The 17,780-nt window shown below is 38.5% G+C and overlaps 1 protein-coding gene across 7 annotated transcripts in view; it reads left to right on the top strand.

Annotated features, from left to right (window-relative positions):
- DNM3 (dynamin 3) overlaps positions 1–17,780 on the top strand; it is a 170,811-nt gene that overhangs the window by 16,911 nt on the left and 136,120 nt on the right. For all 7 annotated transcript variants that reach the window (XM_077181929.1, XM_054638439.2, XM_077181931.1 and 4 more), the window contains exons 3-10: positions 8,764–8,913; positions 10,288–10,491; positions 11,049–11,147; positions 11,995–12,155; positions 13,840–13,982; positions 15,262–15,397; positions 16,313–16,380; positions 17,200–17,338. In XM_077181929.1, coding sequence (XP_077038044.1) covers positions 8,764–8,913; positions 10,288–10,491; positions 11,049–11,147; positions 11,995–12,155; positions 13,840–13,982; positions 15,262–15,397; positions 16,313–16,380; positions 17,200–17,338 — 1,100 coding nt within the window. The remainder of the gene's footprint in view (positions 1–8,763; positions 8,914–10,287; positions 10,492–11,048; positions 11,148–11,994; positions 12,156–13,839; positions 13,983–15,261; positions 15,398–16,312; positions 16,381–17,199; positions 17,339–17,780) is intronic.

Here is a 17,780-nt window from a genome sequence, read left to right as displayed (position 1 = left end):
TGGAGCACATGGTGAATTGAATCCACATCATTACATGCAATATGCTCTGGAAATTAGCTTTGATTTATTCATTTCTTGATGACCTTTGCAGTTGTATTAGTTAACACACCTAAATTGCTGCACTTCTACCTTTAGCTCTTGCTCCATTGCACACAGATTTGATTCCACACAGGCTGTTTTCAGAACTTGTCCTTTTTCGTTGGGCTCACTGCACTAAGTAGAGCAGAAGGTGGATTGGGGGAAAACAAGGGTTCTGTGTATTTGTCTGGTCAGAAATAGAAATATTTTTGGGTGTACCAGTAAGCTATGAGACATATTGAGATCTTTCATGAGAATTCACCACTCTGTACTCTTCCACAGGGCACTTGATCTGCTGTGGTGTAGCTCAGGTCCCTGGCATAGCTAAAAGCAGTTATGGTTCACCATCATTCCAGTTTTTGGTGTTGTTACTTCTAAACCAATGTAAGCAACAAAATTCACTGGTTTGCTATTTACTTCTGCTCAAAACAGTAAAAAAAAGAAACAAAATAACATCCAAACCAGTACTGAAACCAAAAAATGGTCTTTGAATTATGTACCATGATGAAACTGGGGAAAAAACCAAAATTATAGCTGCCTGTAAAACTTTAGTCTGTCCCTGTGTGTGAGATATAATGAAGTTTTTGTGTGTATTTCTTTCCTGAAGGTCTTCACAGTGTTCAACAGGAAGGTAGGCTCCAGTCTGCTTGGGCTTCAGGGTGTTTTCTGAATTATTCTTTTAAGATGCCATCATAATTTCAGTGCCTCTATAAAATTTTCCATGATGTTTACACATGTGGAAGGAAAAACAGTGGAATTCAGGATTTCTGTGTGCTCAGCTTAGAAACTTTGGGATTGTCAAGTGTGTCATACACTAATAGTGCTTTATATATGGTAGATATTAACATTTGTGTTAGTTGGAGGAATGAACACTTGCCATTTCTGCAGCTCTGGCTTTTGGCCTCTGACAGATGATGCAGGAAATGCATGAATGAGGCTTAGCTGTGGAGAGCCTTCATCTGACTTTTCCAGCACCATACCACGATGCAAGAGCAGAAGAAACAAAAGCTTTGAGCTTTTTGAATCCTTTCAAAAAGACTGAACTGAGGGGACTTGTCTTATATCTGACCTCAAGTGGTTAAATACTTACTCATTGACACCCATCCTAAACTTACCCTGACTGCTCTGAGTTCACCTCTTTTATAAAACCATCACTGTCTCTTGGTTCAGTGTTTTTCTCTATCTGCTTTTCCTCATTACTATGTTCCCAAAGTATTACTGCCTTTAGGTAGGCCTCTAGGTTTTGTACAGCTACCTTCTCTGTTGAAAATGAGTTCTTCATTATAGCTTAAATAACACAACAAAAAATTTGAAAAATTCAGGAGAGCTGAGTTTCAGCCTAATTTTGTGTTTCCTGGATATCAAGGTTTATTTCTCCCTTTGGGAAATGCTGTGAAATTCTTGTTAGGGATTAAATGCCAAGACCTTTAAAATGCAAGCTTTAATTATTTTGTTACTTTCTTTAAACTTTGTTCCACTGTTGTTGTTTTTGATGGTGAAATTCCAAGTAACTTTATCTTTTAAGTCACCTTTATCTTTGTGAACTAATTTTAAGAAAAGAAAATAAAGAAAACTGCTTAGAGAAGCACAGTGTTCTTTTACAGGAAGCAGGTGCTGGGCTGATTTCTATGAAGCCCATAATTATCTAAAATGTTACAGAATAATTAGAGAGCTGTATCAGCTTTTTGTTGCTGTAGTAAACAAAACTAATTTTTAATCCTAGCATTTTTCTTGAGGTTTAAAAGTAACTGTTCTTAATCTTGGAGTATTCCTTGGGAGAGAGGGGGCACTTTCTATGCAGGCATGCACAGATGACTGCAAGATACTTCAGCAAGGTTTTGGAATGTGAATTTGATTGACAAAGGAGGTTAAAGCTTCATTTGAGTCACTGCACTAAGAGATGAAAATTAGCAGAGGAGGCATTTGTGCACATCACAGTCAGAGAAAGCTTTGCCCATCCATTATTGGGTCAGACATGGCATGGAAGGGTGCAGCAGGAATTGGCTGGGAGGGGTTCCCAGGGATCCTCCAGCATCTCAGAGATCTGGGTAAAGAGCTGTTCCCCCTGCAGGGGTAACACTGAACAATTCCAGAGTAAGAAATACAGATCATGAGAGGTATGGAGTACATGGGGTATTTTTAACATTTTTGAATTTTTTAGTATGGGCTGTTGTTTTTTTAGAATTTTGTTTACCCATTTTAAAAGTTCTGTGTAGTTTGTACAAAGCTATTTCTCAGTGACCTTGGCCTCCTTTAGTCACTGCCATGTTTTGGTGGTACCAGTACAATTCCTAAATGGCTTTATGGCATTTGCACTCCACATTCATGCAAATTTGTACTCTGCTGAAATACTGAAGGCAAATACAAAGTTTTTAATTAAATATTGCAAGTAACAAGTCAGTCTTTAATAGTTTTGAGTATTTTCTCTGAATTTGATAGTGTGAGAAATTGTGTGTCTTTAAGATGCAAGTGTTAGTGCACAGATGGCCTGAGATGAGAATTTTGAGTGTGCTTGTGGGTTTTTCTTCCTTTGAGTTGGTGTTCCTTCATTTTTTCATTAAAACTTATTTCTTCAACATTCTAAGTTTTTGTTTCACGACTTTGAGTATAGTTCTTAGCTTGATGGTTTTTTATCTAACACAGCAGGAAGATTAAATAGTTTTTGTTGGAGTTAATAGATATTTTCAGTGGTGCTGCTGAGTGAGCTTTAGAAGGTAATGACTTGAAATTTCTGAGATCTTGAGAGATGAGTTGGTGTTTTTGTTGGTTTTTTGTTTGTTGTTCATTTTGTTGCGGGTTTTGTTTGTGGTTTATTTTTTTTCTTTCTGCTGCCACACATTCTGTATAACCTTAGGCAATCTGTTCTTCTTGCTATGCTTTCTTCTGCCTCTGCAGGTGAGATAATGACTAGATTCTGAGAGATTAGCTAGTACATTGTTTTTGAGCAGCAGTGCCAACAAAAAATATGTGAAGCCTTTGTAGTAGGTCTTCTCTTTGTTAAAAATCCATTGCCTGCTGTATAAATCCTGGTATTTGTTATTTACATCTGAAATATCCTGGCTCTAGGAGAATTATTTTCCTTATTTTGATAACTGGTTTTGGAGCAATTTCAGATTTTCTTCTTGCTTCAGCAGATTAACAGATTTTGAAATTCTTTGCTGAGGTGGACATTTGTTAGAGAAATGAGTCATATTTACAATACCCACACTTGAGTTCTGTTAATTAGAATACTAAGAGGAAATTAAGTCATAAGGTTCAAAAGACATTCTGATTTTTTCTGAAGTCTTGCAGATGCTCTTTTCTGTTGAGGTTGTAGAGCTTTAATCCAAATTTTGTGTATTGCAAGGCTACTCCTCACACATAGCCATCTTCTGTTGCCATCTGGTGGCAAAAACAATCCTCGAACAGAAAAAGAAATATAAAAACAATTTAGACTGGTTATTCCAGCTAACACAAATGATCTTAGAGACTTCATCAGATGGCAGGCATTTGGAGGTCTTCTTCCAAAAGCTGGAAAAATGCCACAGTGCCAACAGCAGGAAAGAGAACAGGCACTTTACAGGGAGGAAAGGCAGAAAGTGGCTGCATTTCCTGGATCCCACTCTCAATTCAGATGATGAACAGGGATGCTGGAGAAATCAGTAAAACTACTGAGCTGGGTACCCCAAAAGCTAAAAAGTGCCACCAGCAGGAGGAAAAGATGGTAAAAAAAGATGGTGACCCCTTTTTGAGCTAAGGAAAGGCTCATCTCCCAAACAGTACTGACATCCTGGAAGAGAGACAGTGCTGCTGCTCTGAAACCTGAATTTAAGCTTGTGTAAGGTCAGAGAGACTGCAGATGTTCCTTGCACCTGCAAATCTCCCAATTGCTGCTGTCTGTGGGGGTGATCTGAGCTCATCCCAGTGACTGCTGAGGTCTGGCAGGATGGCTTGCTGGGCTCAGCCACTTTTCTATCAGGACCTCAAAATGGGATTTGAGCTTCAGCTCATGTTTGGACAAATTCATGGTACCCACAAATACTTGGCTTTACACGTGGGTTTGCCTGGAGGCTTTTGTTTCCTTGATCCCAGATTGGTGCTCAGTGGCATTAGGAAAGATGGAATCCCCCCATTAGGATTGAAAAATGGATCTATATATGCCCATCTTTATAAAGATAATAAAGGAAAGTGACAGAAGAATCAAAGTTCACTCTTAAGAGAAAGAAATCTGTAAGTAATTATTAGCTAATGATCTGAAAGGTATTTGAGATGAACAGCAGCCAACACAAACTCATCAAGGGAAATAACCTTGTCATATCAGTGCAATAAATTTTTTTTATTACAAGGTAGCAGGCTTGTAAATTGAGGTGAGGTGGTATCTTACCTTGGCTACAGTAAAGGTTTTTAAATGATTCCTTTTTTTGAAAATATCATGAGCAATCTTAGGAAATAGGCTTTAGCAAGGACTCCAGTGAGCTGGATGCACAGCTGTTTAGAGTGGGACACCCCTCCAGGTCATGGGCAGTATGTTGCATTACTGGTAGGATGACAGCATGGAGTGTGTTTATTAAGTTGGTGTTTGGCAAATACAAGCAAGAATATGAAAGGTACTGGTGGGCAGAATTGGAATTCAAATTGCTTGCAGAAGAAGAGAAATATCCCCAGAGTAAGAAGCAATTCAGCTGGGGTGGGGTTTTTATCTGTACTGAAAGGCTGGTATTTGAGAAAATGGTTTGTTTTCAGAAAAGGACCTGGTGCTCACAGTGAATCTCTGACAGAGCAAAACTCACTGATGCCAGGCTGTTGTGAATTACAGAAGTAAACTTTGTACAAGGTGCAGCACAGAAATGCAGTCCTACAAGATTCTGCTTTTCCTCAGTCCTGGGAAGGAGGAAGCTCTGCCTCTGTATTTTTAAGAAAAAGTGCCTGGAGGAAGGCTGGGTGAGGGCTTGGAACTACAGAAAGCATCATCCATAGGAAATGGCTGAAAGAACAGAGGGAAATTCCTTCTACAAACAAAAACTTCCAAGGTTGTATAAGATTATTGTATCCAAAAGAATGCTTTTCCTCCTCTTGTACAGGTGTCTGCCCTTCTAATGAACCATTTCACTGGCTCCTAGGAGTGTGACCTGCTATCTTTGGTAGTTACTTGATCAGATCTGCACTGTTTTCCATGTTTAATATCTTCTGCTATGATATTCTTGTCATTCTCTGCATTGCCAGGATTTTTTGTTTTAGCTTCAGGAAATGCCAGGGTACTTCTGTTTCCTATAGCCTTTCTGCTTGAAGGTTAGCAGTGGAATAACTCAGTTTTGAGTATTTCTTCTTCAGCTTGTTGGAAAAGCTACAGAAATGGCAAAGCAGAAGAGGGATTGTAGATTGGGTAGGACAAGGGCTTTTGATACTTCCTCTCTTTTCAAGGAAGCACCATTGAATGATTTGCTATGGTCCAGATTCACTTCACTGCATTTACTTTGTTCAGAAAAAGCTGTCCATCATCAAAGAAAAGGTGAAGTACTTTGGCTGATGATGTTTATTTGCATGTTTTTTTAAAAAACTCCCTCTTGAAATCACTCTTTTGGAAAGAGTTCTGAGGCTTTGGGAGATGCTTTATTGAAGGTAAAAAGTGTTGTTGCTTGAGTGGTATCTCCCCAAGGGGCAGATAGAAGGTGCAGTAATAGCAGATACTCCTCCTGTGCTGCCTACATTGAAAATGTTTGCTACAGGCCTACAATTTAATGAACCTCTTCTTGGAACACTTTCAATCCCTTTTGAGTACTGGATACTGCCACCAACTTGGAGCAGCTCTGCTTGAAATCAGTTTGGGAGCAGCTCTGAATCCAGGGCTGTGATCCTGGTGAATTCCTGACCTCGAGGAACAGATCATTCTGTACAGAGTAAAATCTTTGGGCTTTGTAAGCTCTTGGGCTCAGCCTGATGTGGGTCAGGGATGTTTTCCAAAGCATCCCTTATGTACTCCTAAGGGCTGATCCTTGTCATTGGCTCTCTTTAGCTTAGAGACAAATTTATGAAATATCTCAAGTGTTTATATAATTTAAATAGTCTGAGAATAGCAATGGCTGTTTAGTGCTCATAACAGTATATCATTGTGCTAGATTAAATCATAAAGGCTAACAGAGATATAACTGACAGGAAAAAGAAGGAGCATTTTGAAAGATGTGATCTCATATCACTAGTTTGTATGATTTGTCTAATTTAATCAAAACTGAAGAGAGAATTAATCACTTGTGGATGCACTGAAGGAACTATGCTCTGGTAGCCTTTTAACTGTATGTTATCTAAGGTGCTTTTAATGAGTCTGGGGGGAAAAAAGAGTTATTTTACATGCAAGGACTCTTTTAATTTTGTATCTAATTATTCTTTCTCTTAATGTAACTTCAGTTTAAGACAAAAATCCATGTCTGAAAGCTAGACATCAGGGAGGATCACTTTTTCTTGCTTAGCTTTGTGTCCATTCCCACAAAACCATAAATAAAACATTTTCACAGTGTTCTTCTGAGCATGAAAGCTGGAAAGTGAAGCTTGCATTAAAGCATGTGCTTCTCCAGCCTGGCTGAAGGCATCACTGCCAAGGGCAGGCTGAGGGCTGAAAGGAGCAGAACAAAGCTCTGCTTGTCCCTGGGAATTCTTATTCCGTAGGCTGCATGTGGAAGCACAGGTTAGGAACCACCCTGGAGTTTATTCCTTCAGCCCTGCTGGCACCACACATGGCTCCAGGAGCAAGGAGATTTGATAAACATGAACCCAGCTAAAAAGTAGCAAACATTTTTATACAGATTGCTTTGAAGCCTTGTCAGATAGTGAATTTATTACTGAGTGTAGAGTGGGAAAAAGAGAAAAAACTTCCTTGGCTACCGAGTCAACTGATTACAGCTGGGCACCAACTGTTAATTACTGGATTCAGAAATAATTTCCTGAGAAAATCTGATGATCCACTGGGAGAAAAAAATTACTAAGAAGAATATGTATGTTTTATGCCAGGAGCTGTGCATGAGGAGGTGGGATAAAATATGAACCACTTGTCAGCTCTTTTTTTCATTAGGTATCTATTTGCCAGCCTTGAGATGACAAATTTTACAAATGTAAATTCTCAGCTGAGATATTTTATTTTGTGCACCATATTATTTTTCTTTTTGAAATATTTCAATATTCCCTGGGATTTTTTTTAATAAACAGTAGATAATAAAACAAAACTCCCATTCATTATCATTTTGCTGCTAGAACTGGAAAAAGGATATAAAATAAGGTGCTTATTTTTAGGTACTCTCTTGTTTTTAAAATAAGTGATGCATTTTTGTCTGAACAAGGGTGAGTTTCCCTGTTCCTCCCACACTGAATCTGGAGGGATTATGATATTGTAGGGCAGACAGGTGGGTATTTGATGTTTTCCCCTCCACTCTGTCCTTTTTTTCTGTCAGTTTGCTTTATCTATTTATTGTAGTTTTGACTATTTGTTACTTTTTTAACAGCTCTGTCAGTAATAGTAACAAAGTGACTTCTGGGGAACAGGCTTCAGTACTGACACATAAAGTCCTCTTTTAATCCATATTCTCACATTTAGTGTTCTCAGCTGCTGTTCTTTGAGTACCAAGCAAGCTCTTTGCTCTGGCTATCTGGGCTTGTTACCAAGTAACATTTTCTGGGAAAGAAACTTCTGAAGGGAGCTTTGGGATCAGGCCTCCATTGCAGGATGAAATGGACTGGAATGTGCACAAATCTTTTCAGCCTTTCCCCAGTCCTACAGCTCCGACCTGCTGGGGACAGGACATGAGCTGGTGTCTGGAATTGCTGTTTATGTCATCCTTTCTGATGGCAGCCTCACTATGTAGATAAACCTTTGTGTTCTGCTTTGAAGGAAGAAAATCCAGTTTTAAAATCTTGGGATGTGCTTTTGGTTATGCAGGCAACCTAAAAGTTGCAATAATTAGTATCAGTATTTGGATTCAAAAGTCAAAACAGAGACTAAATGTCAAGTTTGGGTTTAACAAATTATCTGTCTCTGATTCCTGGTCAATGCTTTTCTAAGGTAAAATAGCAACTGGTATGAAATTAAAGGCTTGGGAATTATTTGTGTTGTCCCACTTCAGCAAAATCACAGCTATTTCTATGGACATTTTTGCAAACTTGTAAACATGATTCATATTTAGACTACAGGACACTTTTAGGAAATGAGAAGCTGTATTAAAAACATTACAGTGTTTTCAAGTGATCTTATTTTCATTTTGAACTTGCAAAAATTTACAGAATTTCCTTGCTAAATTCATGTGTAAAATGGGATGTAAGTTTTTGAAGCAAATGCTAAAAATCTTTCTTGGTACAGAATTTGAATTACTTTTCCATTTAGGATGTATTACAGGCAAATGAGATCAGATGAAAACTCAATCTCATTCTTAATCTGTTCCCTATTCTATTACTGTAAATGGCATCTAATTGAAAGAGTCAATTGTTCCAGAAGATGATGTGCTAAAGATGGGAGCAATAAATCATTTCCAGTCAACTTGACTTTTAACTGAGCCTTTCTTGCTGAGGGCTGGTTTTCATATGTGCAGTCATAATAAAGCTTTTCTGATAGCCATGATGACCAACTTTTGTGCCTACACATCTGAAGAACACTGGGGGCTTGAAAGTGGGTGTGCAAGTCAATGAGCCTGTGCAATACAGAGTTGTTATTGATATTCTTGACAGAGTATGCTGAATTTCTACACTGCAAAGGGAAGAAATTTACTGATTTTGATGAAGTCCGTCAGGAAATTGAAGTAGAAACAGATAGAGTAACAGGAATGAACAAAGGCATTTCTTCTGTTCCTATTAATTTAAGAATATATTCTCCACATGGTAGGTAAAATCATTCTACTTTACATTTATGTTATATAAACATATTATGTAGCTCATCACCTTTTGTATCTGTTCTTATTGCCTGATCTGGGCTGGAAAAAGTTTGAGGCTGAGTTAGTAAAGACCAGTAATGGGACTTGTAATAAAACTTCCTTTTGGCACTCTCCAGAGGAATTCCCTGATCTAGAAAGTCTCTGTGTCTCCCTGCCTTACTGAAAATTTATTGTTTGCTGTCACTAAAAATATATTCAGACAGTAACAGTGTTTGAAGTTGCTTTCTGGTGAAGACCCCCTGTATATATCAAAGTGGGTTCCTCTGGTTGCCATCTGCCCAGCTTAATGAAGACAATCTAGAGAAAATGTTTTCCATTGAATTTGTCTTTGATACAGGACAAAAGTGGTGTGTTTAACTGAAGCATGATTTTTCTAGCTGCAGAGAAGCTCAACTAAATCCCCTGCCTCAAAGCTTGTTTGTTGAACATGCTGACTCCAGGAGAAAGTGAAAATTTCCTACCAATTGCTCTTGCTTTGTTTTGTTAGGATCAATCTTTTAGTTCAGCCACAGTTGTCTGTATTAACCAGACTCCAACTACACTTCTGGTATTTCCTTCCTAGGAATTGCATTTTTTTCATTTGTCTAAAGGATGCCCTGTTACCCCAGCAGCAGGATGCTTACCCCAAGCCATGATGCCCTAGTTGGCACTGTGGCCCTTACTAGGGAAATCATACCAAAGCAAATCAGATTTTCTTAATAGATTTATTTTTCATCTTTCTGACTTTCCTGAAGATGTTACAGATTAAAAAAAAAATAACAAAAAACCCCCAAGCCAGCAATATATCCCCAAGCCCCTTAACAACAGTTTTGCTATATAAGTTAAGCTAACTATTGATTGATTTTTGGGAATTTCTTAATTAGAGACATGATTGAAGACATGGTCAGAGAAACACTATATTTTTAAAAAAATCCTAACAACTGTATTGGTTTATTTGGAGGATGCAATGAGAGTGATCTGTTGCCCGTGCTCCTGTTGTTGGACAAAGCTCAGAAAGCCATGTTAATTTAATTTGTCTTAGAGCCCTCAAGGATATGTTACATAAATATCATTTTATACCAGTTGCAATATTTCAAGTATTAAATATTACTATTAAATAGTACTAATAAATCCAGAGAGGTAAGACCAATGGGGAAACAAGTCTTTGCAGGTTGTCAGGCATTTTGTTTGAACTGTTGACAACTGTTGACCTATTTATCTGCCTGTACATGCAGTTCTGTGGGGTTTTATGTGACCAAAACTTGTGTGCAGCCATGGCTGTGTTGAGCCCTTTGTCATGTGTGGTGTTCTAACCAGTTTATGATCCATCCTGTCCATGTAGTCTTGAGCCTGACCCTTATTGATTTGCCGGGAATCACTAAAGTGCCAGTGGGGGATCAGCCTCCAGACATTGAGCAGCAGATCAGAGACATGATAATGCAGTTCATCTCCAGGGAGAACTGCCTGATCCTGGCTGTGACTCCAGCTAACACTGACCTGGCCAACTCAGATGCCCTGAAGCTGGCAAAGGAAGTGGACCCTCAGGGTAAGCAGGATTGAGTATCACCACTTTCTGTTCTCAACTGTAATAACATAATTGAAAACAACAGACCAACTCTTGTGGGAAATTCTACAATTTATAATATGTAATATAGATGTCTAGTTACATTCTCATGCAATCTTCAGCATCACAATGTAACTGTTTGTTAGCTCAGTATTGTTTGGGTAATGTTGCTGTAAATGAGTTTTCAAGTGTTGTCACTATCTCTTATAAGCAAGTGCAGCAGTGGTTATCTATGAATTTTTGTAGTACTGGGCAGAACAGGGGATGGTGCTGATGGGATTTCTGGATACTTACATCATAAATTTTATACAGTCATATTGTAGGGATGCTGAGCCTTCTTAAGGAGTTTTGAGGTACACATTTCAGCACTGGCAATTATGTTCCCTGCTTTTCCAGACATATCATGACTTGAGTTGGAGCTGCTATTGTGTGATAGCTTTGAGAAGGGCACAGATATGTTGTTACATAATTGTATAATTGTTCTTCTGACTCTAAATGATTCTTTTATAACTTTTTCCTCCTGCTTCCACTCTGGTCAGGCCTTAGAACCATCGGTGTGATCACAAAACTGGATCTGATGGATGAAGGAACAGATGCAAGAGAAGTTCTAGAAAACAAACTCCTCCCTCTTCGTAGAGGTGAGAATGTTCAGTTGCCTTTATTCTTTGCAGTCCAGCAAGTGGTTTGGATGAGGATGGTGTTTGGGAGTCCTGGAGATGAATCAAAGGTTATGCTGGACTTGATGTGTTCCTTGCTTTTGCAGTTATCCAGTCAGCAAACATAAAGGTAGCTGTGCTAAAAATATCCTTTGTGGACCTGGAAAATCCTTGCTTCCTCTGGAATATGCAGTATAATACCAGCACATCTCATTAGCCAATATTTTCTGCCAGGTTCCTTGTAACATAAAAATGTTTTTTTTTCTTTGTATATGACAGAAGCAAGCACCAGAGCTTGGTAATCTCACTCTAAATCAGTTTTGATCCTTGCCAGAAATTTTCCATGTTCTGGCAGCTACTGTCACATTTGCCCATTCTGTTAATTATATTGAGAATTTTGATTATGGTTATAATTTATTGATAATTTACTGTCTCCTCCCATGGAGCAAGTTGGTCCAGCAAATGAGAAGAAATTTTTTTTGTGTTTTGTTAATGTCATATCATTTATCTGCATAGATCTCTGTGTGTATTTCAATTTTATTTTGGATTTTTGTTTGCTTATTTTTGAAGTGGTTTGTTTGGGCTTCACCAGAGTTTCAGATATTTCTTTATTTGAATTGGTGATTTAAAAGCAAGTCTATCTGCTATATGTAAACAGAATGAACAATTTAGGCAGTGTTAAGGTTACTATTCTACTTGCAGACATGATCTGAAATGCCTGAACTGGAAAGTTTTGTTTGAGCTGAGACAGTCTGGTTCTATTTAAGATGAATTCAGTAGTTCAGGCAATAGCTGCATTGATTTACCCATTGGTTTTGTCTTGTTTTAGGTTATATTGGTGTTGTAAACAGAAGCCAGAAGGACATTGATGGGAAGAAGGACATAAAAGCAGCTCTTCTAGCAGAAAGGAAATTCTTTCTTTCCCACCCATCCTACAGGCACATGGCAGATCGAATGGGAACACCCTATCTCCAGAAAGTTCTAAACCAGGTAAGACCTGAAACCTTTGTGGTGAAAGGCAGCTTTGTCATGATAGGGGAATATAAAAACTGTTTTAAAATGAAATTGGTCTCTAAACCTCACTTATCCTTTCCTGCTTTCAATGGTTTTTATTTGCACAAGGTAAAAATAAAACTATATATTGCATGTAGATACAAAAGCTTGCTGTGAGTTGTAGTTTCTGATTTTTACTGGTAGTTCTGCACTTCCCTGTTCTTTAGAATACTGAATATGAACATCAAAACCAGGATTTCTTTCCCTCCCTGGAAGTATACCATCCTGTTCCTCAATTGTTGCATTTAACTTGTCAGTTGCCCAGTGTTTTTGGTATTCCTACAAGTCAAACTTGATACTGTTTTTTGCAGCTCACTGTCAAATTGCAGCTTTTCCTCTGGAACAGGCAAAGGCCAGGTCAGCCCAGCTTTGTCCATTTAGGACAGCAGCTGGAAACAGCTGGAATGTTCCTGGTTAAAGTAGAAAACTAAATGACTGCTCTGCTTAATTTTTGCTACAGTGACTTTGCAGCTGTAACTGCAAAGCCAGGCTATGAAATGCTCTGGGCTTGCTCAAAAAGACTACTAATGCCATTTATTTGTGCTTCAGAGCCAAAGCCTTCATCTTGATGCAAGAAATTCCTTGTACCCTGAATTTCTTTCTGTGTTTAGAATGTTTTGCCTTGTTTTACATCTTGAAAGTTTAATCCATATGTCTTAGTTTTGAGACTGAAACACAAGCTGCACATACATTTTGACTGTCTTGTCTGTCCTGACTCTTTATATGCTATTAACGTTTTTGAGAGCTGTTTTCAATATTAACCTATTCAGCAGGAGCTGTTGCTCTTCTGTTGCTTTTACTGTGTGTAGAATGTTATATATGGGAAGATCTACATAAGTTCTGTCCTCAAGTTATTGGGGAACTTTTGTGTTTCAGGTAATATTTCAATTTCTTTGTATCCACAAGGTGGTGCTCCAGGGAAACTCCAGCTTTTGATTTTGTGCTTGTCAGTCTGCTGAGCAACTTGAAACTTAAGTTCATATCTTTTGGTGTATGACAGTTTAAATGTATAGCTTGTCTGGCTGGGGTTGGGAGGGGGTTTGGGGCATAGTGGAAGAAGTCCAGTTTGCTTTTAATTAAGGAATGTGTACAATACCTGAGACATTTATGGCACAGGTAAGTCAGAGACAGTACTGTCCTAATATATATACATGTATATATATATATATATGTATATATGTAAAAACATGCTGTGAGTGCTCAGAATATCTTTCTTTCCCACTTTTCCTTGTGGCTGTAGCATAAAGCAGTTGTTGTGCTGAACAAATACGTAGGGAATTGTGAAACACCCTTAAGAAAATCAGCAAAATGGGAGTGTGGCATCAGCACAGAGAGATGAGAGGCAATTTTAAATTACCCATGTAATATGTGTAACTTTTTCAGGTGTAACTAAACAGGTGTGTAGTAACAGGGCTCAGTGAGTGAAAGGATGAAGGAATTTTGTGTGCACTAGGAATATTGAATTGTTCTTTAAAAGTCTCCATTGCATCAGAGATCAAAAGGAACAGCACTGGTAAACTAGCACAGGTCGTGGCTGATATGGTTGGCAGTCAGAAGGAAATGATTGTGCTCCTGCTTTCATCTTTTTGACAGTATAAAAAGACTTTTATTTGCTTTTTAGCAACTTACCAATCACATCCGGGATACCCTGCCAGCCTTCAGAAGCAAACTCCAGAGCCAGCTGCTTTCTATAGAACATGAAGTAGAGGTGTACAAAAACTTCAGACCAGAAGATCCCACCAGAAAAACAAAAGCCCTGTTGCAGTGAGTGTCTTTGTCTGCTTTTTCACTTCAGATGGGTTTGTTTTGCCTTTTTGCCCCTTCTTTCTGATTGGTTTAAATTTAAACATTAGGATATTATTAAGGATTCTTTACACAAGCTCCAAAGGTTTCTGTGTTTGATGCTCCAGAACACGATATTTATTTTACAATTTCAACAGAATTTTCCCTAAATTGATTTTAGTAATCCTAGAAAAGGGAGAAAGCAGAACAAGAAAAAAGCATGAAGATGGGCAGCAGAGATGATCAAAGGTAAAAAACTGCTTCTGATTGTGTAGACATATTCTTCTGTCTGCCAAAAAGATGACCTCAGGCAGGGCAGAGACATTGTGTTGGAAGTCTGTAAGATGAGGAGGCTGGAAGAAGAAGAAAGAATGCTTCTTTTTCTAGTATAAAAACTTAGCTGTCCAAAAGAACCTATAGATGGCAAAATCAAAATTAATCAAAGATGGTCGTCCTTCATATTTTAGGCACCCAATACCCAGAGATCTTTGCTGCAGGAGTTGTCAGTAAAAGTTTGTTGTGCTCTCAGAAAACAGCAAGGCAAATTCTTGGGGATTATCATCATCAGTTCTGAACTGATTTTTCACTGCTGAAGTCACTGTCTGGTTTGGGTCTCATCCACAAAATAAATCTGTCTGAAGAGACTTTGATACTAGCCATGGAACAGAGATCACTGTTCATCTGACTTGGAATCAAGTGCAGGTGGAATCCCAGCCCTGTCTTGATTGTAACAATTGTGTCCAAAAGAGTAGACAGTTCCTTGGTACTTTACTGCAGATGTTTTGGTTGCAAAAACAGAGGGACATCACCTTTGACTTTTCCATGACTGGGAGAGCTCTGAAAAACTCTGTGGGATTTTCTGAATGCTGCTGCTGCAGAAGTCAAAGCAGAGCCAAGTAAGCTGGAGCTTGTTGTACTGACACATCACCATGGTAGTACTGGTTCTTGGGCTTGCCTTTTGGCATGGGGAAAAGAAGTTCCTTTCCAATCTCTTCTGAATTTTGCAGCACTGGATTCACATCGTGCTATTAGACTGTACTGCAAGACAGCAGGGATGCAGGGGGATGTGGGTAGGTAGGGATTCTATGGATTGGCACCTTGGCTCAATCAGCTGTGCAGATACTTTTGGCAATTGCTAAATATGTTTGAATAGGCAGCACTAGTTGCATAGTACTGAAATAAGAGTTGGTAGTTAATATGCTTAAATTGTTCCAGGTTTTTTTTGTTCTTTTTTCCTTTCCTCCCCTCCTTTGCCATTTAGGATGGTACAGCAGTTTTCAGTGGACTTTGAAAAAAGAATTGAAGGATCAGGAGATCAAGTTGATACGCTGGAACTTTCAGGAGGTGCCAAAATCAATCGTATTTTCCATGAACGTTTTCCCTTTGAACTTGTGAAGGTATTTATCCATCTTGCTGATGTGCTTTATTTTATTTATGTTTCCTTATGTTCATACTGATAGTAGTGTAGCCAAGCAAAGATCTGATTGAAAGAATATGCTTTTAACTGTGGAAGAAATTATGTGAAGTTATAATTGAGACATTTGGCTTAATTTCTAGGATTGGACACTGAGACATGCTAAGAATTTTAAAATACAAGAATTGGAATATAATTATAATCCCATTTCATACTATTTTCTGTGCTCTCCTATTGTTTTATCACAGATGGCATCTTTCTTTGGTTAAATGGGGCATGCAAGCAGTTAGAGTTGGTAAATTTGACTTGTGTTCAAGTAGCTGGTATCTATTAAAATGAGAGTTATGGAAAATAGCCCTTTAGGTCCCTTCCAACCTAAATCATTCTATGATGGTTTGACCTAGGTAATGACCCTTTCATTTGTGACAACACTGACTTCTCTTCCAGCCAGCTGCCTTCCAAGAAACTTGAAGAAAAGCTTTATAACTTCATAACTGGGACAACAACTCTCTTAAATTTAGTTGAAAACTGTAGAATGGGAAGGGGAGGATAAACAGATCATAATCACGGAAGTTGCACCACTTTAAGAAACCATGCTTTAAAAAAAAAGTGGAGTCTTCCAAGTCCTGTTTCAGGCTTACTCTGTCAACTCTTCAAAATCATTCCAGCTCTTGACATATCTGGAATGGAAGAGTATGTGATTTGCAACAATATTTACTGCTGCCTGTTGCCTTAGTTCTAAAACATTTTCAAATACTTATGCATTGTTTGGTGTAATTAGAAATTACTATTTTAACAGCTGAACTTGCTTGTCTTGTGGTTATGGAGGGAGAGGGGATATTTTCTGTTTTGTTGAAACCTTCCCCTAATGTGCTCTTGTGTGCTGCTGTTCCTCTAGATGGAATTCAACGAGAAGGAGCTGAGGAGAGAGATAAGTTATGCCATCAAGAACATACATGGAATCAGGCAAGTGCTCCCATGTTTTCCTGCCTGCTCACATGGTACAGGTGGAATATCTTCCCAAAGCATTGCTTACAAGCTTTGTTGTCCTCAGTTTTGGGAAATGTTTCTTGTGTTACTTGATTGGTAAATTCTCAGATGCTTGACCCTGGTAGCAGTGGTGCAGGATTTGAATTTTCCTTGCCTGATTGCTGGAGAGGTCTTGGTTTATCATAGTGAACTGATAGTTTTGGGTGTGCTTTTATAGTTTGGTTTTTTATAGAATTTATCTGCCAAGGTAGACCTTGGAAAAGAGTGTTTAAAAGAGAAGCAAGGCCCACTTGTTTAGGACTGGGTCTGTGGGGTACCTGTTTATAGATTCATTTACTCTGCAGTGACCAGCTGTGAAATTCTCCATGTTGGACTCTGAGTAACAAAACCTCATTTTCTGGTGTGAGGGAAAAGTGCAGCCATAGGATTCTTATGGATTTGCTGTGCAAGGGGTTGTGCATGGAGTGCTTGCAGCTGCCACTGGTCCCTAAGGTTTGATGCACTGCTGCTGAGGCTTTACTGCATTACAGCAGTACTCCTTAGAGTTCTTGCAGTCCTCTTGAAGGAGTTCCATCTTTCAAGCATGTTTCTACTTATATTCTTATATTCTGAGTATATTCTTATTCAGAATGATACTTCCTTTGAGAAAGAAGCAAATTTAATTCTGTGGAAGTCTGTTTGTGTAGGGATTATTACTCAGCTCTGAAAGTGAAGATTTGAGCAATTTAGTAAAAAAAAAAATCTTCCTTGCCTGATGTTTTTATTACTGTCTTACATATTCTTTTATGTCCACAGAACAGGTTTGTTCACTCCAGATATGGCATTTGAAGCCATTGTTAAAAAACAGATTGTTAAGCTGAAAGGACCTTGCTTAAAAAGTGTGGATCTGGTGATGCAAGAGTTAATCAACACTGTCAAGAAGTGCACTAAAAAGGTAGCTTGCACATAGATCTGGTAATGTAAGTAAAATGCAATGGTATAGTACATAATATAAAGGCTGTCTTGCATTTTATGGTGTAATGAAAGATTTTTGATTCAGTCACTCGTTGGACAGAGTAGGACTTCTTCAGGTAATTAATTACAACTTCTGTGAAGTGCTCAGAATAATGTAATCATGGAAAAGTTCATTTTTTGATTCCTTTGTTTTTATTCTTAGGGTGAGAGGTGTTTTTGAGTCAAGAGATGCCCTCGGTTTCCTCCTTAAACCCATGTTTTCACTTTCTAGCTGACTGGCTGCTTTTGCAGTCTCACCTGTCCATCTGCCTGTCCCACCATCCCAGTGCAGGGTACCCCATAATAGCAAGTACAGGAGTGATTCTGGGATGTGAGCACAGCCATGATGAACTTATTGAGAAATATCCTCTTGCATTTTTTCT

This window comes from Agelaius phoeniceus, chromosome 8, assembly GCF_051311805.1.
Source record: "Agelaius phoeniceus isolate bAgePho1 chromosome 8, bAgePho1.hap1, whole genome shotgun sequence".
In the NCBI taxonomy this organism is placed as follows: domain Eukaryota; kingdom Metazoa; phylum Chordata; class Aves; order Passeriformes; family Icteridae; genus Agelaius; species Agelaius phoeniceus.
This window is presented reverse-complemented; position numbering and strand designations above follow the sequence as displayed.